This window comes from Somniosus microcephalus, unplaced genomic scaffold (assembly GCF_052327205.1).
Source record: "Somniosus microcephalus isolate GS21.2 unplaced genomic scaffold, FLI_Smic_1.0 unresolved_chr2, whole genome shotgun sequence".
Lineage (NCBI taxonomy): Eukaryota > Metazoa > Chordata > Chondrichthyes > Squaliformes > Somniosidae > Somniosus > Somniosus microcephalus.
In genome coordinates this window covers 33,082,667-33,100,497 of record NW_028225180.1, presented here as the reverse complement: position 1 = coordinate 33,100,497, position 17,831 = coordinate 33,082,667, and the positions used below count along the sequence as shown (strand labels likewise).

The window sequence follows — 17,831 nt, the reverse complement described above, 5'->3', positions numbered from 1 at the left end:
GAATGACAGGCTCATTGAAGTAACTAGGATGAAAATCGGATGAGGCAAAAAGTGGGCCACCAATTTTCTTTGAGCCCCGTTAATGCTACGGGCCAACAAAAAATTCACACGCATTTTTGTGTTTTTCAATTTCTGCAGTTTGCTTTTCTGAAACCACGTTGCGAGTTTTCCAAAGTATTATTGTTACTAATAACCAATAATGCTTGAGTTTGGTCGAATCCTATTTCTACAAACTTAACTTGCCCCCTTTCATTCAGCAGTTTATCCTTTTCCATCTATTAGCTGAGAATTTAGAATTACCCAGGATGGCTCAACGATGCTCCGCTCTATCTCTGCAACTCGCCGTGATCTCTTTGTTCATCCATATTCTGGGCACTTGCACTTCCCCGATTTTCTTCGCTTCACCATTAGTAGAAGTACCTTTAGCGGCCTCGGCCCTGAGCTCTGAAATTTATTCTCTAATCCTCTCCTTTAAGAAGCTTCTTATATCTTACCACGTTGACCAAGATTCTGGTCACCCGATTGTGAGATTTTCTAATCATTCATCTCATAAAGAGATGGAGAAAGAGAAAAGAAGTATCTTATCTGATCATTGTGTTACTTGGCTCAATGTGATGGCATTTCTTTTAGAGAATCAGAACCCTTGTTGATAAACAGCACAGAAGCGATGCTTCACGACACCTTGTCAATACCGTGGTAGAAAAGGGAGCTCGGACAGTAAGAACAATGTGGAACACATTTCTTCAACGGCAGGATACAGAACCCAAGCTGAAAGCAACATTGACAGAGATACAGAACAATGGTACAGAGATACAAGATGACCTGAATGGTGCGTGGTGTCCAAATCTAACTTGCAAAATATCGTGTTTACTGTCAGAGTAACAACGTTCTTTATTAATGGCGAGGATCATATATTAAGTTAGTCTGTGAGGATGAAATTCTCTATGGGCGTGTAAACAAAACAGGGTGCTTCACATTTGTTCACCGTTAAAAAACACGCCCGGTATTCAGTTCTATTCAATGTTATTCGGGCGCATTGTGCAATAGGCGATCGGTGTGATAGCGCCTGTAGTATGGCTTCGCCGAAAAATGGGTGGTATCTCACATGAACTTATAAATTTCAGAGGGGAAGTGAAAAAGAGAGAGTGAGAGAATAGACTGACAGTTAACTTTAAAGGGAATATAAAAGTCTTCGAAGGCACATAAATAATAAACAGGTAGTAAGAGAAGGGCTGTTGGCGACTAGGGACGAAAAAGGAGACGACGAATGGAGGCAGCGTGTATGGCTGAGGTAATAATTGAGGACTTTGCATCTGACTTAACAAAAGAAGAAGATTTTGCCGACATCATAGGGAAAAGGAGACAGTTGCAATGCTGGATTGGATAAAAATTGATAGAAAGGCTGGCTGACCTGTTTAGATGAATCCTAGGATGCTGAGGGAGATAAGGTTGGAAATTGTGCAGGTACTGGCCATAATCTTCCAATCATCCTTAGATATGCGGGTGGTGCCAGAGGATTGGATCTTGTAAATGTTGCACCCTTGTTCAAAAGATGGTGTAAGGTTACATTCAGCAATTACACACCAGTCATTTTAACGTTGGTAATGGGAAAGCTTTTAGAAACGATAAATCGGGACAAAATTAACAGTCACTTGGACAGTTGTGGATTGATTAAGGAAAGTAAGCACAGATATTTCAAAGGCAAATCATGTTTAACTAATTTGATTGATATTTCTGCTGCAGTAACAAAGAGGGTTGGGTGGTGCGGGCAATGTGGTCGATGCAGTTTACAAGGATTTAAACAGTCGTTTGTTAAAGTGCCACTTAATAGGCTTGACAGCAAAGTTGAAACACATGGAATAAAACGGACAGTGGCAGAATCGATACGAAATTGGCTAAGTGACAGGAAACAGATAGTATTGGGGAACGGTTGTTTTTAGGACAGGAGGAAGGTGTTCCCCTTGGGTAAGTACTAGGACCACTGCCTTTTTGGACATATAGTTATAATTTGGACTTGGGTGCACCGGGAACAAATTCCAAATGTGCAGATCACAAGTTATTTGGAAGTAGAGTGAAAAGGGAAAATAAAAGTGATACACTTCAAGAGGACACAGTCAGGTTGGTGGACAGGGCGGACACGTGGTAGGAGGAATTTAACGGAGAAACGTGCGAACTGATACGTTTTGGAAGGAAGAACGATGAGAAGCAATAGAAAATAAAGGGTACAATTGTAAGCGAGCTGCATGAGCAGAGAGACCTGGGTCTACACATACACAAAGCCTTGAAGATATCAGGGCAGTTTGAGAAAGAGCTTAAAAAGCTTATGAGAGGCGGTGCTGCATAAATAGAGAAATAGAGGTCAACAGGAAGGAAGCAATAATGAACATTTATTAAACACTTCCTCGACCTCAAATGTTTTATTGTGTCCCAATCAGGTACCGCACTTTAGGAAGAATGTGAAGGCATTAGAGAGAGTCCAGAAAAGATTTACAAGAAAGGATCCAGGGATAAGCGACTTTGGTTATTTGGATTGATTGGAGAAGCTGGATGTGTTCTAACTATTCCAAAAAATATAGCATTAAATCTTAATTCTTCCTCTGTGAGGCACCAATGGCGGCATCACTACATGAAAGGCTTTAAGAAACGCTGTTGCTATATCAGTTGGTCCAGAGTATTAATTGTTTTATAGCGGGCACATTATTTTAATCTGTTCTCATTTACTTCCTGATTTTAAATTCAGATGCTAAAAGCTTACTGATGCTGAACAGCTACACGGATATCCAGCTGCGGAAAATTATCGGGTTCTACCGTCAGGGAATAGAACATTCAATTGAAGAATTCGTGGAGGCTGTCAGTCGGAAACTTTTTGATGTAAAAGTGTTTACTGAAACAGATCATGAGGTATGCAACAAATATGGTGGAATCTCATTGCGTTAAATGAGTCATGAGTCAGAGTTAGATTAATTGTATTCCGTGCAACCCAACGATATAAGCAGTTCTCAATAGTGACGCTGAAATTGAGTCCGATGTCAAAGAAAGCATAAGCGCTCCTCTGAGATATACCTCTGGTAAATTCATTTGTTCTTTAATCTTCAATTAATGCATTCAATAATGAGAGAATAGCATCTCATTGTCTAACTATGTTTGCTTCATGGCAGCGTCCGAAGCCCAACTATCGGTAAGTGCTTCTTCAATTGACATCCCTCATGAGGTCAGAATTGGGGCTAGTCACTGATGATTGCCCAGTGTTCAGCTCCATTTGCAATTCCTTCAATAATGAAGTAGTCCAGCCCCATATGAAGCTAGACCTGGCCGGATAAGTGAAAAGTAATATTCTTGCAATGCAAGTTCAAGGGAATGACCATCTTCACCAAGCGAGAATTTCATCATCTCTCGCTGATATTTAATGGAATTACCAATGGCGATTCGACCATCATCAACATCCTGGATGGCAGGACTAAAACAAGCTCTGTGAATTCACTGTGACACGTGTGGCTATTAAGGTATATCGAGTGGCCGCATTTCTGCAGGGGATGGATTTACTCCAGTTTCTGACAGCGGACATAGAGGGCGTCCTATCAATTGATCAAATACCCCAAATTACTGGATTGCACGGGCCAAGCCCAGACGAATCGAAATTAATAATTTATAAGTCATCACTAGCAGCTCTACCATCATACGTCCTCAGCATAGCACCAGTGGAAAACCTGGAGAAAGATAAAACTTGTAATAGCGACATACTTCTAAAATAACATGAAGAAATTAAATGACGTTTAAAAGCTAAGCTGACAGAATTCAAGGCCATAAGTTTCTGTCCATTCCCTAGCAAAGAAGCCCTGCATTTCCAGTGAACCATTTGATTGGTTTCAGCCGTTGCCCTCGGATCTCTAGAAATTTGTAGAGAAAGTGTCTAAAAAGTTGCTTCGATTTCTCTGCTCCTTTGCACTTCCCAGCATGGCTGCCTCTCTCTGCCTTTATAAGACCTTCCCTGCCAGAATGTTTACATCGAAATAAGCATTTCTTAATTTCTAACCTCACACAATCTGCATTATCTCACGTATTGCCGAGGACTACCAAATTTCATCCAGTCTATGGGATATGCAACCTATTGCCTTCATTCCTAACCCCTTCTTCGACTCAATGCTCAGTGTCATCACTAATACTGGCCTCTCCTCAGTCATCATCTTCTGACGTCAAGACTAACATAATTAATCATTCCATAAAAACAATCTCTGGACTCATCTAAAATATCCAGATGCTCGCATTTCCGAATAGCTCCTACAATTAACCAACACATGTATCTACAAAGCATTCCGAATATAGCTGAGTAATTGAAGGCACAGATTGTCTGGGGATATGCTATAAGTTATGATATACAAACATTAATAGCTTAACTGACTTAGGTAATGACAGGATTATGAGGGAGAAGTTATTATTAAAAGACACAATTGCAGCACGGGAACTCATGGCCGATATAATCAATTATATGCCAAATTAACCCATAGGTTTGGGGTTTCAGAATAATAAAGGCGCGATTATCATGCATCGAATAGTGTGAAGTGGATAGAAAAAGATCAATAGAGAACAATTGAGAAAGTGCTGCTTTAACAGTAACGTGAATATTGGTGACTTTAAATATCCAATGGATAGAAGTAACATAAATGTGGAAGAAACGGTTTGTTATTCTCAGCCTGTCCGGTACATTGATTAGAGTGTTATGGCTTTACGAAAACAAGGAAGGAATGAGTATTGGATAAATTTCTAGAAATGGGGAGTGACTAGTAGGTGCTCTAGGGGTAGTCTATCATCCAGGAAAATATGATATCAATAGGATCGATATGAATCGTACAGGATAACGGGACAATCAAAGCAATATACATTTTAAAGGAATAAAACTAACTTTAACGAAACAATAATACTGGCCTAAATATATTGGCACGTTAATGAGCAGAAAAAGCCGCGGAAAATCAATGAGAATCTCCAAATACGAGAAGATTTCCATAGAGGATACACAAATAACACGAGAATAAAAGATTCGCAGCACAAACGAGAATTGCTCGGATCTGCATAGGAAATGAACGAAAAATTAGATTTTAAATTAAATATAGGGTAGTAGGGCTCATTAAGTAAACAAAATCAAGGAAACATGGAGAATATAAAGTAGAAACGAAAACGTTCAAAATTTAAGAAACGAATGATTGGCAGGTCTCAGAATTAGAGACAATTATCATATTTCATAAACTCCGAAATAATCAGTTAATCAAAGGACAGAGCTGTTTAGAGATGAAAACTACAAGGTTCATAAAGAGCATGAAGAAGTAACCGGTAAGATATTGCTACTGCTTCGATGAATGAAGGTGATACTTGGAATGAATGAAAGGCTCAATTAATTAAATTGAATGAAAATCGGACGCGGCATTAAGTGGGCCATCTAATCTCTATCAGCACCTTTCATGCTACTGGCCTACAAAAAATTCACACGTATTTTTATGTTTTTCAATTTCTGCAATTTGATTTTCTGAAACCACTTTGTGAGCTTATGAAAAAGTACTGTTCCTATCAACCAATAATGCTTGATTTTGGTCGAATCCTGTTCCGCTGTTCCTCCAAACTTAACTTTCGCTCTTTTATTCAGCAATTTATCCTTTTCCGTTATTGATGAGAATTTAGAATTTCCCTGGATGGCTCAACGATGCTCCTCTCTTTCTCTGCAACTCTCCGTGATCTCTGTGCTCATTTAATTCTAGGCATTTGCTTCACCCCCATATTCTCCGCCTCACCATCGGCAGCAGTGCCTTCAGCTGCCTCGGCCCAAAGCTCTAAAATTCCTTCGCTAGTCCTCTCCTTTAATAAACTTCTTAAGACTTATCATTTTAACCAAGCTTCTGGTTATCCGAGTGTGCGATTTTCTATTCATTCATCTTAAAAAGAGATGGACAAATAGAAAAAATGTTTATTATCTGATTATCGTGTTACATGGTACAAAATGATTGCAATTGTGTTTTAGAAAATCAGATCTCTAGCTGAAAGTCAGAGCAGAAACGATGCCACCAAACATATTTTCGATACTGTGCTGGAAAAGGGAGCTCGGGGAGAAAGAACAATCTGGAACATATTTCTTGAACTTCTGAGCACCAACCCCAAGCTGAAAGCGATACTTTCAGAGATACAGAAAAATGTTGCATGGTTAGATAATAATCTGGAAGGTATGTGGTGTCCAAATCTAACTTGCAAAAGATCGTGTTTACTGTCAGAGTAACAATGTTCGTTGTTTATGGCGAGAACCTTGTTTTAAGTTATTCTATGAGGACGAACTTCTACATAGGCGAGTAAACAAAACAGGTGGATTTGCATTTGCCGTCTGCTATATATAACACGTCCGGTATTCAGTTTTATTCAAGGTTATTCGGACGCAAAGTAAAATATGCGATCGATGCAATACCGCCTGTAGTATAGCATCGCCAAAAACGGGCGGCATCGCATCTCAAAATAGAAATTTAAGAGGGAAAGTGAAAAAGGAAATAAGAGAGGCAAAGAGAGGATGAAAATAGACTTGCAGCTAACAAAGAAGGCAAGCCAAAAGTCTTCTATTGGCATATAAATAATAAGGAGGCTGTAAGAGAAGAGTTGGGCCGACTAGGGACCAAAAAATAGTTCTACGTATGCAGGCAGAGGGCATGGCTGTGGTAATAAATGAGTGCTTTGCATCTGACTTTACCAAGGAAGAAGATGCTGTCAACTTCATAAAGAAAGAGAAGTTAGTTGCAATACTAGATGGGATATGCATTGATAAAGAGGAGGTACCAGAAAGGCTGGCTGACCGGATGGGAGAAATCACAGGATGCTGAGGGAGGTAAGGGTGAAAATTGCTAGTAGAAAATTGAAGGTACTGACCATAGTCTTCCATTCATCCTTAGATACGGGACAGCTGCCAGAGGACTGGAACATTGCAAATTATACTCCCTTGTTCAAAAGAGGGTGTAAGTATAAATCCAGCAAACACAGACCAGCCAATTTAACCTCGAGAAAGGAGAAGCATTTTGCAACGATTAATCGGGACAAAATTAACAGACACTTGGACAAGTGTGGATTGGTTAATGAAAGGCAGCACGGATTTTTCAACGGTAAATCGTGTCTCACTAATGTTCGTGATTTTATTGATGCGGTAACAGGGAGGGTGGATGTCGTGGGGGCAGTGCGGTTTACAAGGCCTTCCAAAATACGTTTGAAAAAGTGCCACTTAATAGGCTTTACAGCAAAGTTGAAACCCGCGAAATAAAAGGGACAGTGGCAGCATCGATACGAAATTTGCTAAGAGACAGGAAAGAGATAATATCAGAGAACAATTGTTTCCAGACAGGAGGTAGTTGTTCCCCTGGGGCTCGGTACGAGGACCACTGCTATTCTCGATATATAGTTACGATTTGGGCTTGCGTGTATCGGGTAAAATTTCAAAATTTGCAGGTCACATTATACTTGGAAGTATAATGAACAGTGAGAAGGAAAGTGATAGACTTCAATAGGACCTAGACAGGCTGGTGGAATGGGTGGATACGTGGCAGAAGAAATTTAACGCAAAATCGTGCGAAATGATATATTTTGGTAGGAAGAACGAGGAGAGGCAATATAAAACAAAGGGTACGACTCTAAACGGGCTGCATGAGCAGAGAGCTGGGGCATATGTGCACAAATCGTTGAAGGTATCAGGGCTATTTGAGAACGTGGTTACAAAGAGTGCGGGACATTGGGCTTCATAAATAGAGCAATACAGGACAAAAGCAAGGAAGTTTAAATGAACCCTTTTTAAAAACTGTCTCGACCTCAACTGGAGCATTGTGTCCAACTCTGGGCACTGCACTTTAGGAAGAATGTGAAGGCATTAGAGAGAGTGTAGATACGATTTACAAGAACGGTTCCAGGGATGAGGGACTTTGGTTAAGTGCATTGACTGCACAAGCTGGTTGTGTTCTCCTTAGTGCCTGAAGTTTGAGAGGAGATTTAATTGTGGAACTGTACTAGCTACAATCATGTCTAACCTAAATTATTTGTTTTTGTGTGATTATTGTCTATTGATAATTAAATCTATTTTCCCGAATTTTTGTTTCCTGTACTCGATGTATTGATATCTGTAAAGCTTAGCGTGACGGCCTGTGGGCTTCACATTATTTCCATTTCTCAGTTCCTGTTTCACAATTTAGTCTTCCTTTAAATAAGGAAGGAAAATGGAAGCACGAATGAAGTTGCATTTAGTGTTTCATACTATTATCTCTGTATATTATTTATTAGCTGTTCAGGCAAACATGTGAAAGTCACGACTATGTAAAATTGCTCACCAGCATCTGCTGATTCCCAGGATTATAATCAAGCCTGGAGTCTTGATCGCCATCAGCAAGAACTATAGGTTATATTTCTGGACATTCACGGCCATATGAATATTTCCTGGTTCTTTGTCCATGCTTTTGTGAGATTTAGACTCGATTCCTCAAAAGACCTTTGGGCCTAGCCCATCATAAACACCATTTTGTCCACAGCTCTATTACTTCAATTCAAATTGACCCTGATTTCCGTAAACCACTAGGTCTCTGATTTACATTTACTTCTTTTCCCAAATTGATCATGTGTGACATGGTCCTACTCATATTCAACTTAATATACGGCCCCACCTACGTTATTCCTACAGTCTGCTTAACATCCCATCTGTTGCACACCTCTACCTGGCTTCGGTCTCTGCTGTATCGGTTCTTCCGCACCACACTCCAGGCAAAGATGTCAATCCCACTGACTCCGTTCCTACGGATGCCCCTCCTTCTCCTTCTTAATTACTTGAAACAGCCTCCGAAGTTGGCAAGGTCTGGGTCCTTCCTCCTAACTATACGAAAAAGAGACAGCATTAATTTTAATTCCTCTTCTGTGAGTCGCCACTGGCAGTATCATTGCTTGAAATGTTGTAATAGACGCTGTTGCTGCATCAGTTGGCCCAGAGCATTAATTGTTTTATGGCGGGCGCAGTATTTTAAGCTGTTCTCATTTATGCTTTGACATTATATTCAGATGCTAAAACGTTACTGATGATGAAGAGCTACACGGATATCCAGCTGCGGAGAATTATCGAGTGCAACCGTCAGATTCTAGAACATTCAATTGAAGAATTCGTGGAGGATGTTAGTCAGAGGCTATTTGATGTAAACGTGTTTACTGAAACAGACCATGAGGTATGCAACAAATATGGCGGAATCTCATAGCGTTAAAAGTGTCATGAGTCAAAGTTAGATTCACTGAATTCCGTGCAATGGATCGATATAAGCAGTTCTCAATGGTGCCTCTGCAATTGAGTCCGATGCCAATGTAAACAACATTATAACTGTTCCTCTGAGATATATCACTGTTAAGTTAATTTGTTCCTTATTCTTCAATTAATGCATTAAATAATGAGAGGACAGAGTCTCATGGTTTTACTATCTTTGTTTCATGGCAGCGTCAGTGTCCCAACTCTCGTTAAGTGCTTCTTCAATGGCCATCACTCACGAGGTCAGAATTGAGGCAAGTCACTGATGATTGCACAGTGTAAAGCTCCATTCGCAATTCCTCCAAAAATGAAGTAGTCCATCCCGATATGAAGCTAGACCTGGACAACATCCAGGTTTGGCCAGATAAGTGACAGGTGACATGTGCGCAACTCAAGTTCCAGGCAATGACCATCTCCACCAAGAGAGAGTCACGTCATCTCTCCCTGATATTTACACGGCGAATCGGCCAACAAAAAATCCTGGAGGACAGGACTCAAACCAGCTCTGTGAATTCACTGTGAAATGTGCGGCTTTTAAGGAAATTCTAGTGACCGCATTTCTGCAGGGGATGGATTTGCTGCAGTTTCTGAAAGCGGAAATAGAGAGCATCCATTCAATTAATCATTTACACCAAATTACAGGATTGCACGGTCCAACGCAGACTAATCGAAATTAATAATTTAATAAGACACCACTAGCAGCACTACCATCATAGGTCCTCAGCATAGCCCCGCTGGAATACATGGAGACAGATGAAACTTGTAATAGCGACATACGTCAAATTTCACATGAAGAAATTAACTGATATTTCAAAGCTAATCTGTCGGAATTAAAGGCCCTGAGTTTCCGTCCATTCTCTATCAAAGTAGCCGTGTTTCTCAAGTGAAACATCTGATTGGTTTTAGCCAATGCCTGTGGCTCGGATCTCTAGAAAATTGTAGAGAAATTATCTAAATCGTTGCTTCGATTCCACTGCTCCTTTGCACTTCACAGCATGACTGCCTCTCTCTGCCTTTATAATACGTTCCCGGCCACAATTTTACATCGAAATAAACACGCTTAATTTCTAACCTCACACAACCTGCATTATCTCACGTATCACCAAGGAATCGCAATATTCATCCAGTCTATGAGACATGCTACCAATGCTTTGATTCCAGACCAGCTCATGTCATGCCCATTCTTTGGCTCACTGCTGAGTATACTGGCCTCTCCTCAGTCATCGCCCTCTGACGTCAAGACTGCCATAATGACTCATTCGATAAAAATAATCACTGAACTCATCTTTAATATCCACCTGCTCGCTTTTCCGAATATCTACGACAATTACCGAACCCATGCATACACAATGCAATGTGAATATAGCTGGTTAGTTGAAAGAACAGATTGTGTTGGGATATGCTATAAATTATGATGTACAGATATTAACAGCTTATCTGGCTTAGGAAGGGACAGGATTAGGGGGAAGAAGGTATTATTAAAAGATACATTTGCAGCACGGGAATTCATGACTGATATAAACAATGCTCCGCCAAATTAATCCATAAGTTTGGGGTTTCAGAATAATAAAGGGGTATTTTAATGCATTGAATAGTGGGAAAAGGATAGAAGAAGGTCAATAAAGAAAAAATGAGAACCTGCAGCAATAACAGTAACATGAATATTGGCGACTTATATATCCAAAAGATAAAAATAACATAAGTGTTGGAGATACGGCATGTCATTCGCAGCCTGTACGATACGTTGTTTAGAATGGTGTGGTTTTAGGAAAACAAGACAGGAATGAGTATTGGATCCATTTCTAGAAACGGGGATGGACTAGTAGGTGATCTAGTGGTAATCTAACATCCAGGAAAATATGATATCATTAGGATTCATATGAATCGTAAAGATAACGGGCAATGAAAGTAATATTCATTTTACAGGAGTAAAACCAATTTTTACGCTAGTAAAATACAGCCCAAATATATTGGCACGTTAACGAGCACATTATGCAGCGGAAAAACAATAAGAATCTGCCAAATAGGAGAAGAGCGCCATAGAAGATACAGAAATTAGACCAGAATAAAAGAGGTGCTTTAGAAACTAGAATTACTTCGGCGAGCATAGAAAATGACCGAAAAATGAGATTTTAAAATATATAAAGGGTAGTAGGGCTGATACAGAAAAACAAATGAAGGAAAAATAGAGAATATAAAATAGAAGCGAAATCATTCAAAATGTATGAAACGAATGAGTGGCAGGTGTCAACATTAGAGCCAAGTATCATATTGCATAATCTCCTCAAAAACAGTTTATCAAAGTACAGAGCTGTTTAGAGATATAAACTACAAGATTCATAAAGTGCATGGAGAACCGACTGATAACCATTTGCTACTGTTTCAATGAATGAAGGTGATACTTGGATTGAATGAAAGGCTCACTGAAGTAAATTGACTGATAATCTGATGCGGCATAAAGTGGGCCACCGACTATCTATCAGCCCCTTTCGTGCTACTGGCCAACAAAAAAATCACGCACATTTTTATGTCTTCAATTTCGGCAATTTGTGTTTGTGAAACCACTTTGTGAGCTTAAGAAAAAGTACTGTAACTGACAACCAATAATGCTTGATTTTTGTCGAATCCTATTCCTGCAATCTTAACTTTCCCCCTTTTATTCAGCACTTTATCATTTTCCATCTGTTGGTGAGAATTTAGAGTTTCCCTGGATGGCTCAACGATGTTCATCTCTTTCTCTGCAACTCTCCGTGATCTCTGTGCTCCTTCAATCCTGGACATTTGCTGATCCCCGATTTTCTTCGCCTCACCATTGACAGCAGAGCTTTCAGCTGCCTCGGCCCTGAGCTCTGACATTCCTTCGCCGAACCTCTCCTTTAAGAAGCTCGTTAAATCTTATCACTTTGAACAAGCTTCTGCTCATCCGATTGTGAAATGCTCTATTATTTCGTCTCATAAATAGAGGGAGAAAGAGAAAAAACGTTTATTATCTGATTATTGTGTTACTTGGCTCAATATGATTGCAATTTTTTTTAGACAATCAGATCTACAGCTGAAAGTCGGCGCAGATACGACGCTTCCAGACACATTTTCAATATTGTGCTGGAAAAGAGAGCTCGTGGAGCAAGAACAATCTGGAACATATTTCTTCAACTGCAGAACACCAAACCCCAGCTGAAAGAGATAATTTTAGAGATACAGAATAGAGATACATGGTTAGAAAATAACCTGGAAGGTATGTGGTATTCAACTCTAACTTGCAAAAGATCGTGTTTACGGTAAGAGTAACAACGTTCATTATCTATCGGCAGGACTTTATTTTAAGTTCGTCTGTGAGGATAAAATTCGAAATGGACGGGTAAACAAAACAGGCGGCTTCGTATTTGCCGACCGTTATAAAACACGCCCAGTATTTAGATCTATTCAAGGTTATTCAGGCGCAGTGTATAATAGGCGATCGAGGCAATAGGTCCTGTAGTATGGCTTCTTCGAAAACGGGCGATATTGCATCTGAACATAGAAATTTAAGAGGCGAAGTGAAAAATGATATACGAGGGGCAAAGAGAGAGGATGAGAATTGATTGGCAGCTAACATCAAAGGGAATCCAAAAGTCTTCTATATGCATGTAAATAATAAACAGGCAGTAAGTGATGGGTTGGGGCTGACAACTGACAGAAAAGGAGACGTACTCATGCAGGCAGATGGCATGGCTGAGGTAATAAATGTGAATTCTGCATCTGAATTTACCAAGGAAGAAGATGTTGTCAACGCCGTAGTGAAAGAGGGGGTAGTTGCAATACTGGATTGGTTAAAAATTGATATAGAGGAGGTACAATAACGCTGACTGACCGGATGGGATGAATCCTACGATGGTGAGGGAGGTAAGGGTGAAAATTGAGGAGTTACTGGACATAATCTTCCCAGCTTCCTTAGATATGGGGGTGGTGCCAGAGGACTGGAACATTGCAAATGTTACACCCCTGTTCAAAAGAGGCTCTAAGGAAAAACCCAACAACTACAGACCAGTCAGTTTTACCTCGATAATGGGGAAGCTTTTAGATACGATAAATCGAGACGAATTAAAAGTCACTTAGAAAGTTGTGGATTGATTAAGGAAAGTAAGCACAGATGTTTCAAAGGCAAATCATGTTTAACTAACTTCATTAATTTGTTCATGCGACAACAGAGTGGGTGATGGAAGGGCTGGTGAGCAATGCGGTTGATGTGGTGCACATGGATTTCCAAAAGACGTTTGAGAAGGTGCCACTTAATAGACGAAAGAGCAAAGTTGAAACCTATGGACTGAAAGGAACAATGGCAGCATCGATATGAAATTGGCTAAGCGAGAGGAAACAGATAGTACTGGGGAACGTTTCTTTTGAGGTTTGGAAGAAGGTTTTCCCCTGGGGTCGGTACTAGGACCACTGCTTTCTGGATATATAGTTATGATTTGGACATGGGTGTACCGTGCACAATTTCAACATTTTCACATTACACAATACTTGGAAGTATAGTGAACAGTGGAAAGAAAACTGATAGACTTCAAGAGGACATAGAAAGGCTGGCGGAATGGGCGGACACCTGGCAGATGCAATTTAACGCAGAAACATGCGGTTTGATGCCGTAGAAATTCCGTTCCCTCCGGGTGTGTAAACATTGTGTACTCACCCGTAGGGCCAAAGGAAGTGCTGGTTTTACGCTTGCACTGCGCATGCGCTGGAAACCGGCTCTTCCGTTCTCTGCAGAACGGGCTTGCCAGCACAAACGCCTGTGCCAGATAGGCAGCGCGTACATATCAAAATTCCGTTTATTTCAGACTGGCTTTAGTCGAGGCAAGTCAGGAAGAGCTGCGCCTAGAAAAGCAGGTGCAAGGCCTGCTTTTATCAGGCTAATAGTTTAAGAAAGTAAAAAAAATGTTTTTCCACAGATTTATCATCGTGAAATACTTTAAAGAAAGGTACGTTTATTTTTCGCCCTGATAAATACTTTAATTATTTTTTTCAAAAATTTACATTTTTGTTTAAAATAGTTAATTTATGTAACTTATAGTCATTTAAAAAAGTAATTTTTCTTTTTTAATTTATTTCAAATTATACTTATGTTTTAGGACTGATCTCTATTCATCGATTTGAGGAACTTGATTGATTTTTTGATGCGATAACAGAGAGGGTGGGTGGGGGTTGTGTGGGCAGTACCGTTGATGTGTTGTATGTAGACTTCCAAAAGACGTTTGATAAAGTGCCACTTAATAGGTTTGACAGCAATGTTGAACCAGAGAATAAAAGGGACAGCGACAGCATCGGTCGTTAATTGGCTAAGTGACAGGAAACAGATAGTATTGGGGAACGGTTGTTCATTGGACTGGAGGACAGTGTTCCCCAGGGGTCGATACTAGGACCACTGCTTTTCTGGATATATAATAATGATTTGAACTTGGGTGTACGGGGCACAATTTCAAAATTTGCAGATGAAACAACACTTAGAAATATAATGAACATTGAGAAGAAAAGTGATTGACTTCAAGAGGACATCGACAGGCTGATGGAATGGGCGGACACGTGGCAGAAGAAATTTAACGCAGAAATGTGCGAAATGATACACTTTGGTAGGAAGAACAAGGAGAAGCAATATTAACAAAAGTGTACAATTCTAAACAGGGTTCATGATCAGAGAGGCGTGTTGGTATATTTGCACAAATCGTTGAAGGTATCAGGGCAGTTTGAGAAAGTGGTTAAAAAGCATAAGGGAGACTGGTCTTCATAAATAGAGGAATAGGGAGCAAAAGCAAGTAAGTTATAATAAACACTGCTTCGGCCTCAACTGGAGTAATGGCCCGTAATTTCCTACACCTACGTGTGTGTACGAGCTGTGTACACACCTGTAGGGACCTCACAAGTGCCGGTTTCAGGCATGTGATCTTGACAGGTCGCATGCCTGCTCTGGAGAATGGCCTCTGCGGGTGGAGTGATTTACTTTCTGCAGAACCTCCGCCCACTGAAATCCCTTAAACATCATACACATGGTAACAGCATGCGTAAGGCCTGCTTTTACCAGCATGAGTTTAAAAAAAGTAAGAAAGAAGTTTTACTCATTATTAATGTAAAAATACTTGTAAAAATGGTAAGTTTATTTTTAGCACCGTAACAAACTTTAATTATTTTTTCCAAAAAAAATAATCTTTATTTAAAACATTTAATTGAATGTAATTTTATCTCATTTTAAAAACTTGATTTAAATATTTATATAATGATTTAGTTTCATTTTCAGTGATCCGCATTCATACTTTTGACAGGTCTACAGGGAAGCTTGCGAACTGCCTACGCCCTTGGGATACATGAGCCTCTGCGTATGCGCATCAGGAGAGACCCAGGAGCCGAAGAGTCCGGAACTCGAGAGCTCACAGGCAAGGGCATAGATTTTTTCCCGATAGAAGGCATCTGCACTCATAATGCCTCCAATTGGAACTTCTGAACCATTATATGCAATTCAGTGCACCACTCATTAGGAAGAATGCGAAGGCCTTAGAGAGAAAAGGTTTAAAATAATGGTTCCAGGGATTTGGTTATGTGGATTGACGAGAGAAGCTGGTGTTGTTCTCCTTAAAGAAGAGACGTTTGATAGGAGATTTGATAGAGTTGTTCAAAATCAAGAGGGGTCTAAACTATTAGCCTGATAAAAGCAGGCCTTGCACCTGATAAAAGCAGGTGCAAGGCCTGCTTTTATCAGGCTAATAGTTTAAGAAAGTAAAAAAAATGTTTTTCCACAGATTTATCATCGTGAAATACTTTAAAGAAAGGTACGTTTATTTTTCGCCCTGATAAATACTTTAATTATTTTTTTCAAAAATTTACATTTTTGTTTAAAATAGTTAATTTATGTAACTTATAGTCATTTAAAAAAGTAATTTTTCTTTTTTAATTTATTTCAAATTATACTTATGTTTTAGGACTGATCTCTATTCATCGATTTGAGGAACTTGATTGATTTTTTGATGCGATAACAGAGAGGGTGGGTGGGGGTTGTGTGGGCAGTACCGTTGATGTGTTGTATGTAGACTTCCAAAAGACGTTTGATAAAGTGCCACTTAATAGGTTTGACAGCAATGTTGAACCAGAGAATAAAAGGGACAGCGACAGCATCGGTCGTTAATTGGCTAAGTGACAGGAAACAGATAGTATTGGGGAACGGTTGTTTATTGGACTGGAGGACAGTGTTCCCCAGGGGTCGATACTAGGACCACTGCTTTTCTGGATATATAATAATGATTTGAACTTGGGTGTACGGGGCACAATTTCAAAATTTGCAGATGAAACAACACTTAGAAATATAATGAACATTGAGAAGAAAAGTGATTGACTTCAAGAGGACATCGACAGGCTGATGGAATGGGCGGACACGTGGCAGAAGAAATTTAACGCAGAAATGTGCGAAATGATACACTTTGGTAGGAAGAACAAGGAGAAGCAATATTAACAAAAGTGTACAATTCTAAACAGGGTTCATGATCAGAGAGGCGTGTTGGTATATTTGCACAAATCGTTGAAGGTATCAGGGCAGTTTGAGAAAGTGGTTAAAAAGCATAAGGGAGACTGGTCTTCATAAATAGAGGAATAGGGAGCAAAAGCAAGTAAGTTATAATAAACACTGCTTCGGCCTCAACTGGAGTAATGGCCCGTAATTTCCTACACCTACGTGTGTGTACGAGCTGTGTACACACCTGTAGGGACCTCACAAGTGCCGGTTTCAGGCATGTGATCTTGACAGGTCGCATGCCTGCTCTGGAGAATGGCCTCTGCGGGTGGAGTGATTTACTTTCTGCAGAACCTCCGCCCACTGAAATCCCTTAAACATCATACACATGGTAACAGCATGCGTAAGGCCTGCTTTTACCAGCATGAGTTTAAAAAAAGTAAGAAAGAAGTTTTACTCATTATTAATGTAAAAATACTTGTAAAAATGGTAAGTTTATTTTTAGCACCGTAACAAACTTTAATTATTTTTTCCAAAAAAAATAATCTTTATTTAAAACATTTAATTGAATGTAATTTTATCTCATTTTAAAAACTTGATTTAAATATTTATATAATGATTTAGTTTCATTTTCAGTGATCCGCATTCATACTTTTGACAGGTCTACAGGGAAGCTTGCGAACTGCCTATGCCCTTGGGATACATGAGCCTCTGCGTATGCGCATCAGGAGAGACCCAGGAGCCGAAGAGTCCGGAACTCGAGAGCTCACAGGCAAGGGCATAGATTTTTTCCCGATAGAAGGCATCTGCACTCATAATGCCTCCAATTGGAACTTCTGAACCATTATATGCAATTCAGTGCACCACTCATTAGGAAGAATGCGAAGGCCTTAGAGAGAAAAGGTTTAAAATAATGGTTCCGGGGATTTGGTTATGTGGATTGACGAGAGAAGCTGGTGTTGTTCTCCTTAAAGAAGAGACGTTTGATAGGAGATTTGATAGAGTTGTTCAAAATCAAGAGGGGTCTGGACAGAGTCGATAGAGAGAAACTGTTCCCATTGGCAGAATGGTGGC

At 39.8% G+C, this 17,831-nt stretch overlaps 1 protein-coding gene across 1 annotated transcript in view; it reads left to right on the top strand.

Annotated features, from left to right (window-relative positions):
• Positions 1 to 17,597, top strand: part of LOC147092433 (uncharacterized) — a 43,103-nt gene extending 25,506 nt beyond the window's left edge. The window contains exons 11-18 of the mRNA XM_085975594.1: positions 631 to 829; positions 2,741 to 2,901; positions 6,008 to 6,206; positions 6,918 to 7,124; positions 9,052 to 9,212; positions 12,323 to 12,521; positions 15,580 to 15,690; positions 17,419 to 17,597. Of these exons, the coding sequence (XP_085831720.1) occupies positions 631 to 829; positions 2,741 to 2,901; positions 6,008 to 6,206; positions 6,918 to 7,124; positions 9,052 to 9,212; positions 12,323 to 12,521; positions 15,580 to 15,690; positions 17,419 to 17,597 (1,416 nt within the window). The remainder of the gene's footprint in view (positions 1 to 630; positions 830 to 2,740; positions 2,902 to 6,007; positions 6,207 to 6,917; positions 7,125 to 9,051; positions 9,213 to 12,322; positions 12,522 to 15,579; positions 15,691 to 17,418) is intronic.
• Positions 17,598 to 17,831: the final 234 nt, after the last annotated feature.